The 22,487-nt window shown below is 49.4% G+C and overlaps 1 protein-coding gene across 2 annotated transcripts in view; it reads right to left on the bottom strand.

Annotated features, from left to right (window-relative positions):
- Positions 1-22,487, bottom strand: part of LOC138569485 (NACHT, LRR and PYD domains-containing protein 3-like) — a 347,636-nt gene that overhangs the window by 9,193 nt on the left and 315,956 nt on the right. For both annotated transcript variants that reach the window (XM_069647489.1, XM_069647488.1), the window contains one exon: positions 3,669-3,836. In XM_069647489.1, coding sequence (XP_069503590.1) covers positions 3,669-3,836 — 168 coding nt within the window. The remainder of the gene's footprint in view (positions 1-3,668; positions 3,837-22,487) is intronic.

The raw sequence follows: 22,487 nt of genomic DNA on the forward strand, positions 1-22,487 counted from the left end.
CAGATTTGCAAAATATTCTTGCTCAACCGCTCCCTCCGTCCACTCTTCTGTTTGTAGAATGGGACTAGGTCCCGTATGAGAAGCCCTATTTCCATTGGCTCCTCTTTGGGTTTCTCAGGGAAAAATTGGGCCATGGGCCCAGGCTTCCCGCATGCATGACACCTTATGCTCTTGGAGTGGGTTGGAGGTAAGGATTTCCGCTAGCCAATTGGCATAGTAACCCTTGGCATAATCTCATGAGCAGTTAGGATGGTAGGGCCAGGTCTTCATGTGGTAGGCTCTCTTCACTTCCTCTCACCATCAGTCTTGTATCATTTGGTTCCTGGGTCCCCCACTGTCCTCAGGCATTCATGGCTCTTTGGTGGGGATTGGTGGTTTGTGTGGCCTCATCCAAAGTGGGTTCATGTAGCTGCTATATAAGCTTTTGTAGATAAGGCAGCAGAGCACCTATGAATTGTTCCCGAATCAGCATGTCTTTTACTTCTGTATAGTTTTTATCCGCCAGCCACTTATCGAGTAAATGCCCTACTCAACAAGACCATGGGCCTCATTACGACCCAGGCGGAAAACCATGGTGCTAACAGCACCATGGTCCATGCCGGTAACTTACCGACTCCGCCATGGAGAAAGGGGGAATTACCACCCCATTACAAGGTTGGCGGGGCGGTAATTCCCCCTTCCTCCATGGCCCTTCCCCATTTCCATGTTTGCCCCATAGGGCTCAACGGGAATGGGGAAGGCGCTAAGTACGGTACCGCAAATTGCGGTACCATACTTAGCACCAAGGTCCCTTTGCGGGTCCCTACTTTAACGGCTGGTGCAGACCAGCCATTAAGGTCGGGTCCCGCAAAGGGACCTCGTAATCAGGCACTAATGGGTTAACCCATTAGCGCCAGGGTCGTAATGAGGCCCCATTTCTGGAACATTTCTCCTTGCTGCAGCCATAGGTGACGAAGCAGAAATCAGTAATGTTCTCTGTCCTGTCGAGGTCTCTCTAGGATGCCCCTCATCGGGTCTTCATACGTAGTTCTCCCATCAGGACTGAGGGCTTGAAATGCTCGTTTGGCTTCTCCAGTTAGCAATGGGGCGATGTATCGAGCCCAACGATGACAGTGCTACCCTGTTTCAGCAGCCCGCTCGGAATTTATGAAAAAGGCTGCAAGATCTTCACCAGTGCCGAGTTTTTGTAGGATTGCTGAGGGTGCTGTCAGTCTCTCCATAACCATGCTCTGTAACACCGTCAATGCTTCTTGATGTTGTTGACTGGTAGTTGGCCATCCACCAGGTGGGCAGAAACAATAAAAAGGAGGTTGGACAAGGAGGTGAGAACAAGGTGAGCAGAGCCTCTGACAGGGAGGAGAGGAGGAGTTACAAGGATGGTGATGGATGGAACATGGGAGAAGACACTGGGCCTCATTACACGGATGGCGCTATTAGCACCTTGGTCCATGCCGGTAAAATACCGGCACTGCCTTGGTGGAAAGGGGAATTACCGCCCCATTCCAAGGTTAGCGGGGCGGTAATTCCCCCTTCCACCACTGCCCTTCCCCATTCCCATTTTTGCCCCATAGGGCATAATGGGAATGGGGAAGGTGCTAATTACGGCACCGCAAAATTGCGGTGCCGTAATTAGCACCAAGGTCCCTTAGCGGGTTGCCAAAAAGCCAAAAAGCAGGCGTTAAAGCACCAACCCGCTAAGGGACCTCGTAGTAAGGCGGTAATGGTTAACTGTCACCATTACCATTAACGGTGACCGTTAACCATTACCGCCGTAATGAGGCCCACTGACAGCAAAAGTGGGGAAACACGTGGTAAGGATTTGTGTGGCGGGAACGTAAGACCACACTAGGGTGGAGGCAACGTGTAGAGTCAGAAGGAAGCTGGAGACAAATGCAGTGGAAGAGGGGGTAGAATGGCAGGAGAGTAAACCTGGACAGTTTGTAGGGCTGTGTTTCGGGAACCTGCAACAGGACACAGACCAGGATCAGTAAGAGGAAGAAACAGCAGAGAAGGTCAGGCCATCCATTGCCTGCTGAAAGCTTTAGGGTGTTAGCAGTCCTTTCAGAGCCCTAGTAATCATCATTGCAAAGACGAATGCGCGGGTGCACTTTGACAGGCCTTCTGTGACATCACAGACGGCAAACTGAGGATCAGGACAAGACATCATCAGGGACACGCATGCCCCCTGGCACTGGGAGCGACGGAACATGTTACTATCTCTGGGAAGGAAACCATGGGCTGCGATTGAGAAACTAAGAATACTACAAATCTAAGGAGGGGTCAATGTTAATGAGCTTTGCTTGAGGTTGCTTTCCAACGTTTACTGGCCCAGTCGTGTGAATAACCCTAATAAAACAATACATTGCCATGTTCACCTTGTTTTGCTCCTACCTGGCTCTGGACCATTACACAGAGAGGCTCTTCATTGGACAGGGAAATATTACGGATTTAAAAGAAATTAAGGATTTGGTTGGCAGATACTCTTGAGTAGTAAAAGGGGCGCCCCATAGCAACATTTGTATGTACAAGAACACAACAAAGGCTCGGGATGTCAAAGGATCAAGCAGAAGCACAGATCAGGAGTCAGCTATGGGTTGGTCTAGGGACGGGAGTTCTGATCTGGCAGCTTACATCGGATAGCATAAAATCCTGCGGTCAAGGAACTCACAATGCAGTTACTAAGTGAAAGATAAGAGTTGCTTCATTCATTATTGTTTTCACTCAATGTCTTTCCTCACCACCCTCTTTTGGTAATAGGTTTTGCCCATATTCTGCTGACCATCTGTAGTCACCCTTTTAATCACCCTGTGATAACAGATAGCTTAAGAATGGCATTGACAGAATGAATGGTTGTTGCTCTGCAGATGTTTTGTGAGTGTCATTTGAAGGAAAATGCAGTTAGCTTTCTTTTCAAGGAGGTCCTCCCACTTCCTTTGCTTTTGCTATACTTTCCCCCGCTCTTCAGATGAACAGTGAGTTAAGGTAGGAAGGAGGGAAGCCGTGTTGAGATAGCCTGGCAGGCATGGAAAGAAATAGGTGATGAGATGGGGATTGGTGTGGCATGGCAGGCTATCACTATCCACCTCAAGAAAAGGGGTTGGACACGGTTTAATTTGCCAGTAGAAAATGTTCCTTCAAAGGATAGATCGCCTCTTTTGCAAAGCAATGAATCGCTGAGTCAGTATTAAACGAATCTGTTTTTCACGAGAGATAGACAGCTCTGCCAAGTGCTTCAAGGCTGCAAAACGGGTTGTGGAGGGGGCCGTTTAGAGGGGATGGCTCCTGGGACAGGCAGACCCCAGCCATCACGCAGCGGGCATAGTCTGTGGCACCACCACTTTGGGATGCCGTGATGTGATGACATCATGAAGCCCGGTGTGGTGGTGACAGCATAGTGGTGCATCAGGCCCTCGTCATAATACTTTGGGATTTCTAAACTACCTTACCAATAAGATCCATATATATGAAAAGTGCTGCAGAGACCCCTTTGGGACACATCAGGCTGATGGGGAAGCACCGGCGTCCCCTATGCCTCAATCCATCTCTGTGTCTCAGCAATGCATCTTTTCTTTGGGCCCGCAAACAGGTGTGCCCCTTCCCCTCCCACCGCCCCCAAAAGGCCTTGCGTTCTAAGGTAGTGAAACCCCAAAAGGATGCTTGAGACTTGCTTGATGACATGGAGGGAGCAGCACTCTCTCCAGATGAGGTCCAGGTGAGGCAGGGACTGCGTCGTCAGCGAGTTGCCGATCAGCAGAAGTATCTCCAAGGTCTGGTTTGGCAGGAGCGACTGGGCCAAGGTTTCGGTGCATTCATCAGTCAGGTTGTTGGCCTCCATCCTGTCACAGGGCACAGAGGAGGGGAGAGACAAGCATTGTTATAGATAATACCTTCTGCTTCCCAACCACCCATGTGTGACCTTGCGAGGTCTGGCTAGACAGGCATGCACTTTCAGATGGTAAGATAAAACAATGGGAATAACAAGGAAGGCACTATACCATGTGATGGAAGCCCTGACACACACCATATAACATAACCATCCTGACAGAGGGCCAAAGGTGGAAACAGGGGAGGGAGATGTGTCCAACTTAATCAGACTACTGATAGAGGGCAAAAGGTCGAAACGGGGGAGGGAGGTGTGTCCCACTTAATCGGACCACTGATAGAGAGCAAAAGGTGGAAACGGGGGAGGGGGATGTGTTCCACTAAATCGGACCACTGATAGAGGGCAAAAGGTGGAAACAGGGGAGGGAGATGTGTCCCACTTAATCGGACCACTGATAGAGAGCAAAAGGTGGAAACGGGGGAGGGGGATGTGTTGCACTTAATCGGACCACTGATAGAGGGCCAAAGGTGGAAGCAGGGGAGGGAGATGTGTCCCACTTAATCGGACCACTGATAGAGAGCAAAAGGTGGAAACGGGGGAGGGAGATGTGTCCCACTTAATCGGACCACTGATAGAGGGCAAAATGTCAAAACGGGGGAGGGAGGTGTGTCCCACTTAATCGGACCACTGATAGAGAGCAAAAGGTGGAAACGGGGGAGGGAGGTGTGTCCCACTTAATCGGACCACTGATAGAGAGCAAAAGGTGGAAACGGGGGAGGGAGATGTGTTGCACTTAATTGGACCACTGATAGAGGGCAAAAGGTGGAAACGGGGGAGCGAGATGTGTCCCACTTCATCGGACTACCAATAGAGGGCAACAGGTGGAAACGGGTGAGGAAGATGTGTCCCACTTAATCAGACCTCAGAGGGTGTGGAACACGTCACACATAAAGGAATATGGGCTAGAAGCATAAACCAAGCAGCCCACGGACTGACCACAGGGCACAGGGAACATACTCCCCCCTGGAGGAACTCATGGGAATGGTAATTACTACACTCTAGAATGATCGACAGGGGAAAGTATATGGATCGCATTTAGTCAGAACAGCGGGAGTAGGAAATGTACTAACACACCGTACTAAAATCCCACCCTTCTGCATACACCTCCCAAACTCTGAACTAAACACAACCATACCTCTAAAGCACCACACAAACCACACATACTTCACAACACCATAACATCAAAACAAAGCACACATACTCTCGCCCAACACAACATGGCGGCCACCAAATGAAAATCACACCTATGCTCAATCCTACTACGTACCGCCCCGGCCCTCCTGGCATCAGTGCGTGGTATAAGAACCTATAACATAACATAACATGCCAAGATGTCGGAGTATTTCTTGTGCACTCTTTGGACACTTATATAAAGCATAGCTGTGTAGTGGCCACATGTTGTAAGAACCACCTTACCCCATATATGCTGAAAGGGTCATTTGTTCCTATCCATGCGCTAGAGCAGACGTTTGCAACCTCCCGCTCTTCAGATGTTTTTGACTGCAATTCCCATTATCCCTCAACATTGACAATGCTGGCGAAGGCTGATTGACCTTGAAGTCCAAAACATCTGGAGAGCCAAAGTTTGCAGATCCCTGCTCTAGAGTGTGATTGGCAACTCATTGTCTCTTGTCAGGCACGTGCATATTCCAAATAATGTATCCATTGCATGAAAAACTGGGCAAGTTATGCTGGTAGTTAGTTGCAAGTGTTGTCTGCTACCCGAAGACACTTGAGAGTGCATCAGGCAGCTGAGTAAACTTTGCCAAACACTCAGTTCTGCACCAGGAACCATAAAAAACAAACATCAATGAATCCTAAACATCTCAAAGGCTGCTCCCACTATCGATCGAAATCCCCACTTACACGTCCCCTCCTCCACCCTCTCCCCTCATCTGTTACTACACTTGCATGCTCCGAATTGTCCCATGACTTATTAGGAACGTTCATTTTTGCCTTCTTCCCTGCTTCCCTCTGCCCCCCTCGCCCCCGCCCACCTTCACCTCCGCTCCTACTTTGCCTCCCTTGAATTCTTGTTACCAACACCTAGTAGGATCGTGTTATCCCCCTGTGCCTCCCCCCTACCGTCGATGTGCCTTGAAACACCATTTGGCTGTATAGGCGCATTATAAATACCCAATAATTAAAATAGATCATTTTTATATTTCGCCCATGTTTGTTGTTATTTATGAGGGATGTCAGAGCAGAGTTGCATTGTGTATCCAAGGAGAAATGTGCCATCAGGGCCAAGGGGTTAAGCTGCCCTGATGGCAAGGGGTTAACTGCCCTGTCTAGCTAAGCCATGGCACTCCAGAGCACAGGACCTTGGAGAAGCTGGGGCTGGCGGGCGAGTGGGGGAACCAATTCCAGACCTCCTAAACAATACTCGAGAGGGAGGCAGGGCTGGAAAACGTGCAGTGAAAAGAAAGCAAGAGCCAAAGCAAAACTTGTGGATTATCCCTGTGAACAAAATGGGTTCTGCAACCGGATCTGGAAGGGGTGGTGGGCAACGGGTGAGCTGTCACCTCTATGACACACTCTGAGCACGACTGCAAGTTAAGATATGCACCAGGTGGAGGACAAGTAAACATGCACACAGGGGAAGCGCATTGAAGGCGAGTGCGGGCACACAGCACATAGCATCCTGTTCACGGTCCCTGGGTCTGTCCGAGTCCTTCCTTCCTGAGCCCCTCGTTTAGTCCTCCCTCTCCTCCTTCGCCCCCAGACCAGAGGCGCTCCTCTGGAGCCAGCAGTTCCTGATCCCCTTGCGTCTAGTTCAGCCGCGCCGCCTGCCTCCCCGCCGCCAACCTCGCATCTATTAAATGAAATAATTGCTTGTTTATTGTCTTCATGTGGGACCAACAGAACGTCTAATTACTTCCGATAAATGGCTCCAGGGCTGCCCCGCAGCGCCGTGTGCTCGGCGCGCGCAGCTGCAGGTTTGCTTCCTCCTGTGATGGCGTCACATTCCTCGAGGCGTGCTCCAAACCCAACAAAATAGTGACGCAACAGCACGTGTTCTTTGGAAACTCTTATCCCGCATTCTTTACGGTATACAATATTTAGAAATGTATTCTCAGTTTGCAACAACACACAAGCCGGAACAACAGCACACGCGGACTGACTCCGATCCGATACCCGCACCAAAGCTCAGCACCCGGTGTACCGAGTTGAAGCTGCCAACAGAGCACCACTCCTCTCACTATCCTACTGCCTTCTTCACCTTACTAACCCATCCCACCTTTATCGTTCACAGATCCGCCTGAGCGCCTGGAGACCAATTCCGTTGGGGACGGTGCGCGGTACAAATACCATCAACATTTAACATTTAACATTTAAGACATCGCAAGTGATCACATTACCTATTGCGCACACCTGCTGACAGTTACTCAATGACCATCGCACAGACCGGGCTTTAGCACCCCCTAGCTCCCCCGCCCTCACAATCCCCAATTTTGGGCTAGGTTGACTTGACCTGGCTGACCTGCAGAGCTGTGGCAAGACAGGATAAGACACAGACAATAAATGGTGCCTGTGCTGCACAGTTAATAAAGGCCCAGCTATTGATAATGCAAAACATTTCATTGTAGCGCCTGCATTCATAAACATACATTTTTTATGCAACTGAAATCGTGGGGGGTGCGTGCAGAGGCGTTGCTGGGGGAGGGGGCCTGATGGGGCTATAGCCCCAGGTCTTTTGGTTGTAACCCTGGATAGAAGTGCAGGGGTTACAACCAAAAAGACTTTCTAGCCCCCAGTCCTGACTGTGCCAAAATTAGCATAGCCCCAGATCTTTTCCAGACCTAGCAACACCGCTGATTAAGTGTGTGGTTTGAGAGGTGAAGGAGAGAGTGAACTGCTTGTAACATTGAACCTGCACTAGAACGGTGTAACCCTCGGCCCAGATGGGCCCTGTTAGCTAGGGGGTTATTCATATATGAAAGTAGAAATAATCACAGGACACAGGAGCTTTATTTGGTGATCTATTTTGGTGAGCGGAGGATAGCACAGGAGCAATGCACTGGTTTTGGAAGCAAGACCACGCAGAGCAACAGAGGTTTGAATCCTGGATCCGAACTTAGAAACCAAACTCAGGTATGGTATTAGGTACGTTGTAAAAAAACAATTAAATATATAACATATTAAATGTGTATGTTTAAGTGTTTTAACTGAGACTTACCTGTCTGTACCATGTTCCCCACCATGGGGGACACCTGGAACACTGTACTGTGGGACAAAGGGAACAATGGGCAGGTCTCCCCTGCCCACAACAAATAACTTTCTGGAGATGAAAAAATCATTAGAGAGGATAGTTGAAGGAGGAAGTGGAAGGAGATAGAGAAAGAAAGAAAGAGCACAGAAAGAAGATTAATGCTGCATGGAGGGTTGCTGCCTCGAGATGCCCCCCTGGGATCTCTGAACTTGGAGAGCCAGGCTGTGTCTGTCAGCTGCAGCCCGGCATGAACGAACAGCCCCAGGCATGGTGCGTGGAGCGGCCTGGGTAATGAAAATGCCAGAGACGGCGTGTGAAGGGCAAACCCTGAGCGAGTGCGTGGCCTGGGAGGCAGTTGCCTGCCCGGTGGCCAACCTGGGCGGGCCAGAGGAAGAGAAAGTCCCGGTCCGCGGCCTGTGTGAAAATAACACCCCGGCCCAGGCCGCATGTTGCCACGACCCGAACCTGAGCATCACCTGGTGAATACAGGTTGTCCGGGCGGCCCAGTCCCTCGCTAAGTGCACCATGCGGCAAGGGTGAAGAGCATGGCCCACTGCAGGCGGTGAAGAAAAGACCCTGGCGGCACCAGCGAGATGGCCAGCACCACCGGGGGGCCTGCGGGTTACCCGCTTTCCCCGGGGCCAGACAGGGAAAGCGGTAGAGAGAAACACTTACCCTGAGCCCCGGGCTCAGCGCTGATGTGCACTTGGGACTCTGACTCCACCCAGTTGGGCGGGCTTGGGCAGAGTGCAACAAGGACATCCACCGCCACAGAGGATATATGGGCTTGTAAGCCCCAACGAGTGTAAAGACCTGCCAGAGCCCTATTAAAGTCGAAAGTGCCGCTACGGAGGAAAGCAAACGGGGCTCCCGAAGCCCTAGGACAGTGTGCACCGCCACAGAGGAAAGGGAACATATTTACTGCTCCGGTGCCAGCAGGCAACCTCGGCTCATAAGCACAAAAGACACATTCAGGGCTGCCAGAGCCCTATTAAAAGTTGAAACCACTGTAATAGAGGGAAAATAATGAAATAAAGGGAAGGGCTTCCTAATCCTGAAAACAACTGCCAGTGCCCACACAAGGGAAAGGGGCTTATCAAGCCCCCATCAGTTTCAAACCCCCAACACGGAGGGGAATATAGGGCTCACGAAGCTCTCTACCATGAAAGCATTACCACAGAGGAGATAAGGGCTTCCAAAGCCTCATGAAGGTCAGGAACACCACAGCATGTGTACCCGTTGTAGCCACCCACGGCAGAACGGGAGTTGGAGGTGAACTTTGGGGAGGGGAGGGCTCCCCAGCGCAGGTGCTGCAACTAAAAGGTACTGTGCACTGCTGATATGTTTTTGTGACTGACAAGTGACTAAGAAGAGGGACTGGAAGTTAAACATAAGTAAGGGCAGTCTGCAGCAGCCAAGTTTATTTAAAAAGGGTAAATACAGGAAATGTTTGTAAGGAGCTCATGGAGGGGTTGGCATGGAGTGTGAAGCCTGTGGTATGTTCAATTAGGAAATTGGCTAAAGTTCATATGATGGAGGGCTGTGTTGGATGGTACATTCTACCTTGTCCTTAGAACAGTGAGTGAATGGGAAAAATGAAAGGGGTGCACTCTCATGGGAAATGGTAGCAGAGAAGTGATGTGGTTTTATGTAAAAGTGGGTAAGGACATTAAAACTCTTAGGAAGAATTCTCATAAATGTGCTAATTCCCTTCACCTTAGAGACCCCCAGCAACTTTGCTGGATTTTGAGGACTTGATTTTATTTACCTGGAGAGAGTGTAAGCCTTTTCCCCCCACTCTCTCGTGTATTTTGAATGTGTTTTACTCTTGTATTACTTTGGTTGTGGAGTTTTTAGACAAACTCCATAGACATCATCTTTTCATGTGTGTCACACAGCACCCTCTGTGCAGTGACACAGGGAAGCCTTTTAAGATGTCCCAAGGTTTAAATACCTTCTCTGGGATAAATTACTGTTTCCCAGAGAAACTAAAGTGAAATTGACTTTACTAGTCTTTTCCAATTCCTAGACCCAGCACACTCTATCTTACAATTGAGTGCTGGAGGGGTTACCTAGTATCCCCCATGTCTAGAAACCCATGTAGCAGTCAAATTCTACCCCTTCCTCTCAAAATGGCTGGTGGCAGTGGTTTTACAGCGAACTACCATGATTTTTCCCGACCGCGAACACCGGTGGCGTTAAATCGCAGGAGCCATGTTTTTCAAGATGGCATCTGTGCCCCCTTTGTTTAAACAGGTCCCAGTCTTCTTTTTTCGCCATTTCTTTTTGGAAAGGTCCATCTAGAGTTTTTCTTTGCATGCCAAACCACGTCTGGTCCCTTTTTTCTTACACCTTTGGTGGGTTTCAAGACTGAAGACTGCCTCTGGAGGCCTAGTGTCAGGGGTGGACAGGAAGTGAGGGAGGTGCCCGAAACTCCCTGTGCTTAGTCTCCTATCAGACCCAAATGCACTCTTGCGTGATTGGCTGGCTGAGTGTCTGGCAAGGACAGCCACACCTGCTGGGTGAGTGGCAGCTAGGCTGGAATGAATGGGAGGAAACTGAATAAAAGGCGAGTCTCTTGGCTTGGAAGGCAGAGTCAACCACTGGAACAAAAGAACCGAAGACGAGCTTGAACTGGACAGCTGCTGCAACTCCTGGACCATTGGTTTGCCCGGTGAAGCCCTGCTGCAGGTCGGAATCGCCAAGTTCATCTCGACAGAGAAGCCCTGCAAGGACGACTTCTCCCTTTGAGTTGGTGAAACCAATCAACTCGACCCGTAAGCCACCTGGATACCATTCTCAGAGCTGGTTGTATTTTCCTCAGAGTGCTGCAGGAAACCGAATAACCAGGGAGATGAACACCAGTTTGTGTGCTTTACTACAGCTACCGGAATCAAAGATTTGCCAGTTGCCAGCTTTGCGACCTGTCCCAGTGCAGTGCAGGAGTCCCCCGACGTCCTCCCTCTTGTCCCCACGACTAAGGCTCAGGAACAGCGAGATCTGCAGGAACTGCCAGGAATAGAAGTCTTCAGCTGGATCTTTTTCTTCATTGTAAGGTACTGTGAAAACCCGACCAAGAGAACTTACCTCTCACTGCAAAAGTGCTTGAAACTTTGGCAACTTGCAGGCCTATCAGCTTGTGACCCAACATATGATTTTTTTTTTTTACGAACTACTCCTAAGAACTTTGGCAAAGACTTTTCCGTTTAACAACCAGAACTGCCTTATCCTATACAAGACTTTAGGCCATTGACTTTGGCCTACCCTATTGCATTGAACTGGCTCCTCTGGTGAACTCAAACTATTTTCATTGTCTAAGAGTAACTGTAATATTCTTTTTATTAACCTATGCCATTTTGCTCCTCCTTCAAAGTAGTTTAAATGCCTCACACCCGTACCGTGTGAAGTACTGAAGTATATTTTTGTGTGATATAGATTGACTCCTTCTAGTGAATGTTTCATAACTGATTGTGAAATAAATTAATAAGTGTTTTGCCAAGAAACCTTGAGTATAAGAGTCTATTTGAATACTTGTGCTTGTATACCTCTGTGTAACATCATTACAGCTCACATTCCCCTCTTGAGATAAGCCTGGCTGCTCAGCAACGCTACCAAAACTTTGTAGTACATACTTATACAAAAGGTTGGTTTTGCTTACACCTGTAGTCCTAGTTGTGTGTAGTGGTCCCAAAGGGTACTGCATACAAACTTTGCCTAACACTCCCCTCCGGTGTACTGTGACATTTTTACGATCTGGAACTCAGCCTGGTCTGTGATGGTGGGGTGGTATCCATGACAACCGTCTCTGCTCCGGGAAAGGAAGGAGTGCACCCTTGCCTGGACCAGGACCGCGTCACCAGGTGATAGCTGTAGGTCTGTTCCTGGACCAGAGTATTTATAATACTAGGCTGTCCGGGCCAGGAAAAAATCAACAACAACAGGGGCTACAATAGTCTCATTAGAATGTGTAAAGAATTTAGATGCCCCTAAAGAAGTAACCCTCCCAACATTTGAAGGGTTTAACCCTCCACCAAAATGTTAGCCCACATGCACCCCTGACTGCTGAAAGCATACATTGGTTATGTGGGGGTATGGTACACCGTAAACGAGCCTCTGGCAGAGGATCCCAGGCCCCAATAATACAGATGGTAGTGTTTTCCCATTATGGGTGTGGACCTGCAGTCCTGGCATGCAAAGTGAAAAGCCAGGACTGGATCATGGTGTCATGCATGACATGGAGAACTTATCAGCAATGCCAGAATAGTGCAGTGGGAGGCATCAAGAGACCCACAGTGGTACAAGGCTTTGAAGCCTACCCTCTCTCTGAGTGCTGACGACCACCAATCCTACAAGCTGGCGCTGACGGCCCTCAATCAGACATCTACCTACCATACACGAGGTAGGCAATTTTGGAAATTAAAAGCAAAAATCCTGGTTTCTGCCACAGTCATCAGGTGTTCCCAGCCCCCATCTGCCTTGTCAATGCCCACCAAGCAGGAGCATGAGTCGTATTACGGGGTATGCCTGGACGAGTGTCACCACCCGTCACCGAGACAAAATCTGGACACTCAGCGCAAAAATTGTGGACCACATGTCAAATTTACAAGCATCAAATCTGGACAAAGCACACCTCCCAACAACACAACTCATATATCATTTATTTCTATTTTTTGCTCTGCGTCAAGTTTCAGCGCAGCGCTTTAAAGCGCTAGTGAGTACAGAAGATACACAACGGTAAATTAGGTATAACAAACACAAAGTTCTAGAGGTGAAAAGTGCTTCCGATCGACGCCAGTGAAGTGTGTGCCATTCTAGCTACCAATGCAGACTTGCACTGTACCAGTGAGGGTCATACCTGCCTACATTCCCAAAAGAAAACCCAGGGAATGACGTCACTGATGCCCCGCCCCTTTTCACAAGACCCTGCCCACCCGACTCGACCACTTTAAAACCAAAAAAACAACACAAAAAACGGCCCAGAGACACAGGAACACGCAAGCAAAAGAAAAAGAGCAGTCTTTCTTTTTTTTGCGTGTGCGCAGGTGTCACTTTTCACATCAGTGCAGGAGATGCTGCTAACTGGGCGCCGGCCTTCAGATCTGTCGCAGATCCTTAGTTACCGCCCATACCTCAATGTAATTGGGCACAAACAGTGGGGGTCATTCCGAGTATGAGGGTAACCATGCTGCTATTAGCGGCATGGCTACCTCCCTACCGGATACTGGGTCCGGGTTCCTTGAATGAGGAATTACCGGGCCATTCCGACCTTGGAGGGCCAGGTAATTCCTGATTCAAGGAACCCATCCCCATTCCCATTCAAGCCCCCATAGACCTCAATGGGAATGGGGAGAGTGCTAACAACGGGCCCTTTAATAACGGGCCTGTTGTTAGCACCCTGGTCTGCTCGCGGGACCCGCTAAGGACGCCTGGTTTTACCAGGCGGCCTTAGCGGGTCCCGCGAGCAGAACTCGTAATGTGGCGGTAAGGGGTTGACGGCTCCGGCACCTTTACCGGCGCCGTTAACCCCTTACCGCCACACTCGTAATGATCCCCAGTGTGTTTGTAGTTAATCACATCGAAGCGTGGGTGGATTTCCTTGGATTGAGGGAAACCCCGAAGACTTCACGCACTTCCCCGGAGACCCGGAGAAGAGCGTAAAAACCTGGAGATTTCGGGGTAAACCTGGAGACTAGGCAGGTATGATGAGGGCAGAGTCACAATACAGAGCAGATATGGATTCCTGAAAAATGCAGGAAAACCAATGCAACAGAGACACTGGAGAGCTGATCACCCGGTCTACAGGCCCGGGAATACCCTCAATGATGCGTGGTGTGACTTATTGGGAAAGGCCCCTGAACTAGCAATGGAGTTAGCAGCTGGCACCTCAATTCATGTACAGTATGTTATGTTGATGTATTTGCATGGTCTCCAGGCGCTCATGTGGCTCTGTAAGAAAGTGTGAGGGCTGGGGGATCAGTTAGTGAGGGCAGAGGGAGAGGGTAGAGGTTGTGCTCTTCTGCTGATGCTTGCAGAACCTAACAGTACAGTTCCCGGGATGGTGATCCGTGCCTGGTGAAATGTAGAATGAAGGATGTGTGCGCATGGGCGTACGAGTGCTCCTAGAGTGGCAGTTGAGAAATGGACTGCGTCGCGAGCGCATGCACTGGGGTCCTCTCTACTAAAGTACTTACCTGAAGATGACTACTTACCTGTAACCTTGCTGTGAGGTTACAGAGAATGGGCCTAACCTTACCTGGAGCTTGTGGTCCGTGTCTTGGCGTCCTCCGTTACGCAACTTCTAGAAACGATACACTGCTTTTTAAAGTTTTAAAACTGTAAGTTAGGGCATGAGGTGATTTTAACAAGCAGGCTTTTTTAAGGGGGGTTTGGAGGGCACCCACTTCCCGGCAAAATATATTTTTTTAAAAATGAAGAAAAGTTGCACATTTATCATAATTGTCTTTCTATGTATTAGTTCCAAAGGCAACCGTTTATAAAAACAAAAAAAAGCTTTGAGGGTGAGTTTATGAAATAATAGAGTACATTAAGATGCTGCCCAGTGCCAGAAATGTCGCAATCTGTATAATTTAATGCACCTGCGGTAACCATCAGAAAACGGTGCGTTTGGTAGAACCAATGGCTACGCGGTAGACGCCTGCGCAGAACACCGAGAAAGTACTTCCTGTCTCGCCCAGCATGAAACTGCCCATGCTTTGAACTCCGCTGGGAGAAATAATGAGCGTTATAACGCCCATGGCTGGCAATTCTGGTGCCAGGAAACAAAATGCCACTTGATTTCCTGCATTTTCCACTCAGGAGCTGCTCGGAAATGACAGGTGTGCCTTATTGCGAGGCGCTGATGGTCAGTATGACATGCTGCTTGCCGGTATGACACAAAGCTGCCTCCTGTGACGACTGCGACACAACAATACTTGAAGTGAGTAAGCAGCCCTCAGTATGACACAGTGCAGCCAAATTGATTTACTGTGGTCATGGTGGGACTGGGACAAAAAAAAGTGGCCCACCCCTCACCTCAAAATAGTGGCCCACCCCTCGCCTCACGACCCCTGACCTCTGATGACATCACCAGAAGTGATGTAATTTGACCCCACCCCAAAGTGACATCCCGGGAAGCGATGAAACACAACCTTTCACCCCTTGAGAAAACAGGAAGTGGCATCAAATAGCATTGTTTATAAGTACACTAAATTACTGTGAATCCAAGCAGACGACCAAGGCTAAATGATAATATGTTATTGTATAGCACTTAAACTCGTTATTATGGAACAAATATGCATACAATATCACCCAACCTGTGTTGGTACCCATTTATCGACCTAAGAAGGATGAAAGCCTCTTTGAAAAAAAAAATAGAAAAACATTTTTTTTTTCTTTTTCAATTTTCTTTTTCAAAACCGGCACAGGCATAGACAGAAACCAGCCCCTACTCCCTAGGGACGATTTCGACCCAGCGCCACGGGCCAAAAGGCCGAGGCGCCAATCCGACCCTGACTGTGGTGTGCAGCATCTCACAGTGTTGTTCTTTTATTATGCAGTATACATGAGACCGTTCCACTCAGTGCGGCACGGCGGTAGCCAATATGCATGGGGTCTCAATAACGTCAATGAGCTGCCACAAAATGCCATTGTGGTGCAAGCATTTTACAACACCTCTGACAAGGGGCCCTCATTTTCCATTTAGCAGAGTGTTAATTAATAATATTCCATTATACAACCACCAGTATCATTAGGGTGCTGATTAAATGCAAGCGTGCTGTGCAGTGTGACAGGGGCTGTCAATGACATCACCTTAATTGAACTGGTAAGGAGGTCCGCCTAGGACGGGGTAACATTTCAGAGATTGCGGGGAGTGGAGTTTAACCATTCCAGTGTTGGGATCGGAGAGGAGCTAACTTTAGAGACTGTGAGGGAACAGGGGGGCGGTGGGAGGGTTAAACTTACTAGTTATATTATGTTAAAGGTTCTTATACCGGGCACTGTTGCCACCTGTGTGGTTTCTTGGCGCTTTTGGTGTGTGGGGGCATCCAACTGGATGCATTCTAATGAGACTATTCTGGTGCAGGTTCAATGTTACAAGCAGTTCACTCTCTCATTTACATCTCAAACCACACAGTTAAGGACTGCTGTCAGAATAAGCTGCCTCCTGTCACCCCCTACACTTCCAATCTCTCCTCTGACATGTAAGTACCAAAACACATCAAGATGGTGACAATGAAACTCTTTGCATTAGTAATTGCTGGCCTTTGTTAACTGTGCAAGCAAGCCACAGGCACCGTTTGTCTGTGTCCTGTTCCCTCCTGAAGATCAGCCAGGTCAAGTCAACGTAACCCAAAGTGTCATTGGGGGGCAGGGCGGTAGGGGGTAGGAGGGTTTTGGGTCTAAAGCCCAATCTGCCCAATGGCCGTTGCGCCACTGTTCCATGCTTTCTGGGGAAGCAGGCTGGTTGGCAGTTATGTAGTGTAATGCTAATGCAGCTACCGTGTCTGTTGCTGCAGACGTCGCGTGCCGTCCCCGTGCCGTGTGCCAGTGTGGGGTATGACTCTAATAAGTGGCGGCTGGTGACTTTGAAAGGTGGTGGGGTGGAAATGTCGCTGGTCAAATTTGTAAGCGAGCGAGCGCATCGACCGAGCCCATCCACATTAAGGGGAGTTCGGGCAGGGGTGCAGGGGGCAGAGTTCCCCTTGAAAATTTGGGAAAATGGCTTCCAAAATGTGCAGTTTACTGCCCAAACCCATACAAACATAACCTAAAAAGCATGAGGTTTTAGGTATTAATGGTGGTACTTTATTCTTACGTGTGCAAGTGTGATGATACATTTTACAGCAACTTGTATTGAGAATAGCTGGTACTTTGTTGCATGCATTAAGGAATTCTTTATATATGTGTCCAGTAATGCTGAACAAATAATCATTTCATCATGCTGTTACTAGCATTCATATGCGTTCATCCTCTTACTAAGACAGGATTGTGCATTCTACATTAGATAAGCATTTCAAAACTACAGGATTATTTGCTAATTGTTGGTGCAATACTAGCATTACTGAAGGCCAGGGGTTGCGACGATTCAATGTACGAGAGAGAGTAATGTCAACCTTTCTTTTTTTTTACATTCCTATATATGCTGATCAGGGGTGAACCCAGACTAACATTTTGCGTGGGGTGCTAACCCTCCAAATGTTGGCGAAGGGGCTAATTTCAGAGACTGTGTGGGAGGGGAAAACCAACTTGTGTGGGGGGGGTCTAACTTCTTTACACATTCTAATGAGACTACTCTGGTGCAGCTTCAATGTTACAAGCAGTTAACACTCTCCTTCAGTCTGAAACCAGAAATGTAAGGACTGCTGTGAGAATGAGTTGTCTGCTGCCCCCCCTCTACACTTCCAATCACTCCCCTGGCCTGCACTGTATCCGTTAAACACACACCCCTTCCATTCCAGGCCTAGCCTCTTTTTCTTTGGGGGAGACAGCACGCCTTACAGGATTGCACCCTGAGCAAGACCCTGGCAGTGATTAATGTCCAAGGATACTGCACTAATCACGCCTTATCCCTCTGTTCAGTGTTAACATACATGGACCTCGTCAAAGTCCTGACGGAAGGCTTGGGCCGTGGCGTGGTAACACAATAGATCAGCTTGCTTTAAGAGCACTACAGAAACCAGTTTTTAAATAGGGTGTTTGATATTTTAATGTAAGCTTGACAAGTCATTGACAGGGCCCGTTATTCCAGAATGTTAAAGAGTTTCACTTGTGCTGCATTTATGAAAACCTTACTCGTATGCACCTGCTTTGCTAATGTTAGGAATGAGCCATGTATGTTTTTTTGATTTCTTATCACTGTGCGCTCACAATAGCCATCTTGGCACTGAGCAGAGCTGTGAACCCTCTTGGTGGCCATTTTATTTTCCCAAAGATGCCCTCTGCATAGCCCCCTCCCTGAGCCGACCCTCTTCCACCTCCCTCCCTTGCACTTATTGTCAGTGGCGTCGCCAGGAATCAGATTTAGGAGGTGCGCAGAGGGGGCCAAAGACAAAAGTAGGGGGGGCACAGGCAAAAGTGTGTGGGGGGGCACCTATGAAAGGTAATGTGTGACGTCACAAGCATTCCTGCAGAGAGGCTTTTGTGCACACCAACTACCCACACCCCACTGTACCTCCCCTCCCATTAGAATGCAGGCGCGAAACCATTCAGTGACCAATGGCCCATCATTAGCAGTTTCCTGCACTACATTCTGATGGGAGGGGCTGCAAGCTGCTCTGCACACTATGGAGGCTGCTGTGCAGAAGCCGGGCAGGAACACCTGAGAAGTGTCTCGTGCTCATGCCAATACAAGAATGCATACCATGATCACTGCTAGCTTTGAGACAAAAGGAGTATTGCCGTGTGATATGCAGACATTTGCCTCAGTGAGTGTCACAAATAACACCACGAACAGAGAACATGGTCACTGCTCGCCTTAGGAAGGGGGGGCACAGGATTGCAGAGGGGGGCACTGGCCCCCCATGTACCCCCACCTAGCGACGCCACTGCTTATTGTTCTCTCACCCTTACACCCATCACTGCCCATCCACTTCCCATGTCCTCCCGGGGGGCCCTGTCACTACACAGCCCTCTGCAGCAGCAACCCCTCTCCCCTAGGCCCTAGAACCATCAGGCAAGTGTTTTCTTTCAGATGGCAATACTGCGGGGCCGGATTCTACTCAGCATATTGCAGGGTGCAACGGTGGCAGTCTCTTTCTCTTGGCCGGCTGTGTTGGTTGCTAGGCCAGCACACCCTGCAAACAACGTCATCACCAGGGGAGAACACATGATTCCACCCAACCTGGCACAAGTAGTTCTGAGGCCCAGGAGTTGAGCTGCTAGCCACCGCTCTACAATTCGAGCGGGTCAGAGCGGGGCAGAGAAAGGGATGAGGGCTTAGTGACCAAACAGAAGGGGATTTCTGCTGTACTGGAAACGTCACCAGTGTTCATGGGCAAGAATAAATTACAAGAAGAAATAAGGGCAATGAAACAAAAGCAAAAGGCAACAAAGGCAGTAGCAGAGAAAACGTTGGCCAAAGCCCCACTAACCCCTTATGTGCCAGGCTATTATGCAAGTCTATGCAAAAAGGACGAGCATACTCGTCCTTGAAACACTATTGTCTTTTTTTGGGCGTAGTCTTGAAAGAGTATGTCCAGCTAATAATTTCAGAACAAAACACTAGGCGCGTGGTCAGTAGTCGAAGTGAGCGGGAGCGGTCGAGAGCGGTGCTCCTCTACTTTTTAAAATTACTTTTTACAGCTCCTATACTTTTATTTTAAAAAGAAACCGTTCCGGAATGGTTTCGTTTTAAAATAAAAGTGTAGGAAGAAGTTGTAACTTGCACTTTCAGTGCACTGCACTGCACGTTCCCTTAGACAGCAGGTGCATGTGTTTGGGGGTTTGTACTGTGTGTTGCAGGGGGCGTGGCGATGGGGTTTGTGGGGAGTGGTGCAGGCCAGTAGGGAACATAGTTCCACTACTTCTTTTCATACACTTCGCCCACTGCGCGTGGTAGGAACTGTAACAAAGATGATCAAGATTTCTCCAAACCAATGAAAAAGGGAGTCCAAATTCACAAGTAAGGCCCTTGTGTCATCCGGCATAGATGGTGTTATGTGGCATCAGGAAGAACCGGTCTCACATTGACTGCAATAGCACAACACCTCATAAAAATACGGGAGGGTGGCAGACATGGCCTCCTGAGTGCCGCGCTGCCCCCTGTAGGGTACGGAGAGTCGAGAAAAGAACGTTATTGTCTGCATCCTCGCCCTCCCCCGCCCGATGTAATGAACAGGCCGGTATCTGTTAATATTACCCCTACTCAAATGGTCGCCATACATATAGTCGCCGGCGAAAGGCTGTGGCAACATTATGTATGGTGACCATTTGTGAGGGTAGTGGGGCAGTGCCCCGCTCGCCTTGTGGAAAAACAAAAATTTAAAACATGGTTTGCGGGGGTGTGCCCCACAGGTTCACAGTGATATTGTGGCTGCAAGCCACAGCCTTTTTGCAGCCATTTTTTTTGCCACACAGCCTTTTTGCAGTGACATTATCACATGGAACCGCAGAGCAGGCAGCACTGATATTTAAAAACTGTATACAGGCTGTGCAACGCAGGAACATCACAATACTGACAGGAACATCACAATACTGACAGGAACATCTGAATGCTGACAACATACTGCAATCTGAGCGATGTCCTCGGCTCCTTCAACCTACAAAACTACAACCCGAATTTCACCAAAACATCAAGCGAGCCAAATGTGCGTAACCTTGTCAGCTGTGGAGCCACGTGCTTTGAGAAACTTTCTAAGCACTGCCTCCATATTTTGCATGACGTTGAGTTCCACCTAGTCATAACCTGAAGTCCACGCACACAGGTAGCCTTTGGGCAGGGAGTAGAGACTTGTTTTGAGAATCCTTGTAAATGGTATTCAATCAACAAGACTTCAGTTTGCTGCTCTCCGTCTCCCTCCATCTTGTCACAAGGTGGACTGGAGGGAGATGGAGGGCAGAGATTGAGAAGTGAATATACAGGTTTGGTTCAGTCCAGCCATGGTAGGGATAAGGGGGCCACATGAACACTTACCCAATTACCAGTCTTTCTTACTTCATTCACGGAACTCCGCATGCAACGGGCCCGATCTCTACCAGTCTCCGGGCTGTCCCTGACCCTCAATATCATGACTCTCATCTCACATGCCAGCCAGGCCCAGCCAGGCTGCTCAGAGACTCCGGGCAACAAGTGAAGGCGGCGCTGCTATGACTCTTGTGCACCCACATGACCCCACCTGTTGTGGTGCACTCGAAGTGCATACCGATGCCCATGAGCCCCCTCCACCTACAGACTGCACCAGGACACATCTTCACAGTTCGGGCTCCCCGGTCACTCTGCGCGGCCGGAAATGCCCCCTTTATTTATACTGCACGTGGCAGAGTGCAACGTCACTCCGCTGCGTGCATGCAGCCCTTAAAAGTACAGCATCACACTCCTCCTTTTTCATATCAAAACAAACAATGAACAAAGGATGCTTAACAGGTCTAACAACTACATTCACTGCACAAATAAACCCGGAGCCCTTTTAATAGCAGCCACCCGGTTCCCCAGGACATTCAGGGCTCCCACTCACAATATTACTCCAATACAAAGTCCGTAAGACTGGCAGGTTTCCCTCGCCCAGTCCTCTGGGGGTACCTCCTGCCACTGTCACCCCTCGGATTCCTTCTCCACCCGGCTCCTGTGCCGGTGATCCGTGGAGTCTGGACGAACCGCCCCCTTCATCCGGAACTTCAATTGCCGGCCCACTGGGCGCAGGCTCAGTCCGTGTCTCAGTCTGTGGTTCCCCCAATCGCTTGAAGAAGCTCGAATTGCGTGTTACAGAGGTGCTTCCGTCAGAGGCGGTCACCATCGACCCCTTTACCGCCACCACGTCCAGCGGTGCCGGCTCATAAGTCAGCAACAGTTTTCCTTGGGGATGCCGGTTCCGGACCAGTACCTCATCACCAGCACCAGTGCCGGTTCCGGACCAGCACCAGCCTCGGCGGCTTCAGTCCTCTCCGAATGTTCTCGGTTGATGTTCTTTCATGGCGCTCCTGCTCCACTGCTTCATTGTTGATTACGGCAGGCTCTCTCTTGGCAAGATCTGGTAGTAAGTCTCGGGGGCACCGCGGGAACATGGCCTCTGCAGGGGCCACCCCTGTGGATGTATGGGGAGTGTTGCAGTATCCTCTGAGGAATTTGTTAAGTGCCCTTTCCAGGCACTTCCCTTCCCCTTGGGCGATGCGAAATACTTTATTAAGCGTCCGCATCATTCTTTCAGCCTCCCCAAAGGCCTGGGGCCACAGCGGTGTCACCTTGCGATGATGTACGCTGTACTCCTCCATCAAGCTTGCAAAACTGTCCTCTTGGAATGGTGGGCCATTATCGGAGCAACGCACCGTGGGTAGTCCATGAGTGGCAAAGATCTTTTCAATGGCCACAGCCACCTTGTCGAAAGCCACCGACTCGATGAACTCCACCTCTGGGTAGCGGGACCACTCATCGACCACCACCAGGAAGTGGGTGCCCTCGATGTGGAGGCGAAGTCCGCATGGACAACCTCCCACGGTTTGGTCTCCCTTGGCATGGCTTCGATCTACGGCTCCCTCTTGGCAGGGGACGCAACCTGGCACCACACACATGATGCCACGAATTCCTCCACCCTTCTTTCCAGGTCGGGAAACCATACCTTCTGACGTAGACGTGCCATTGTTTTCGCCGCACCTTGATGGCCTTGGTGTGCTGGCACTATCATTTGCTGTGTCTGACTCTGAGGTATGATGATACGGTCCCACCTCAGCAGGAGTCCA

The sequence above is a fragment of the Ambystoma mexicanum genome, chromosome 2q, assembly GCF_040938575.1.
Source record: "Ambystoma mexicanum isolate Mex_15411 chromosome 2q, UKY_AmexF1_1, whole genome shotgun sequence".
Taxonomy (NCBI): domain Eukaryota; kingdom Metazoa; phylum Chordata; class Amphibia; order Caudata; family Ambystomatidae; genus Ambystoma; species Ambystoma mexicanum.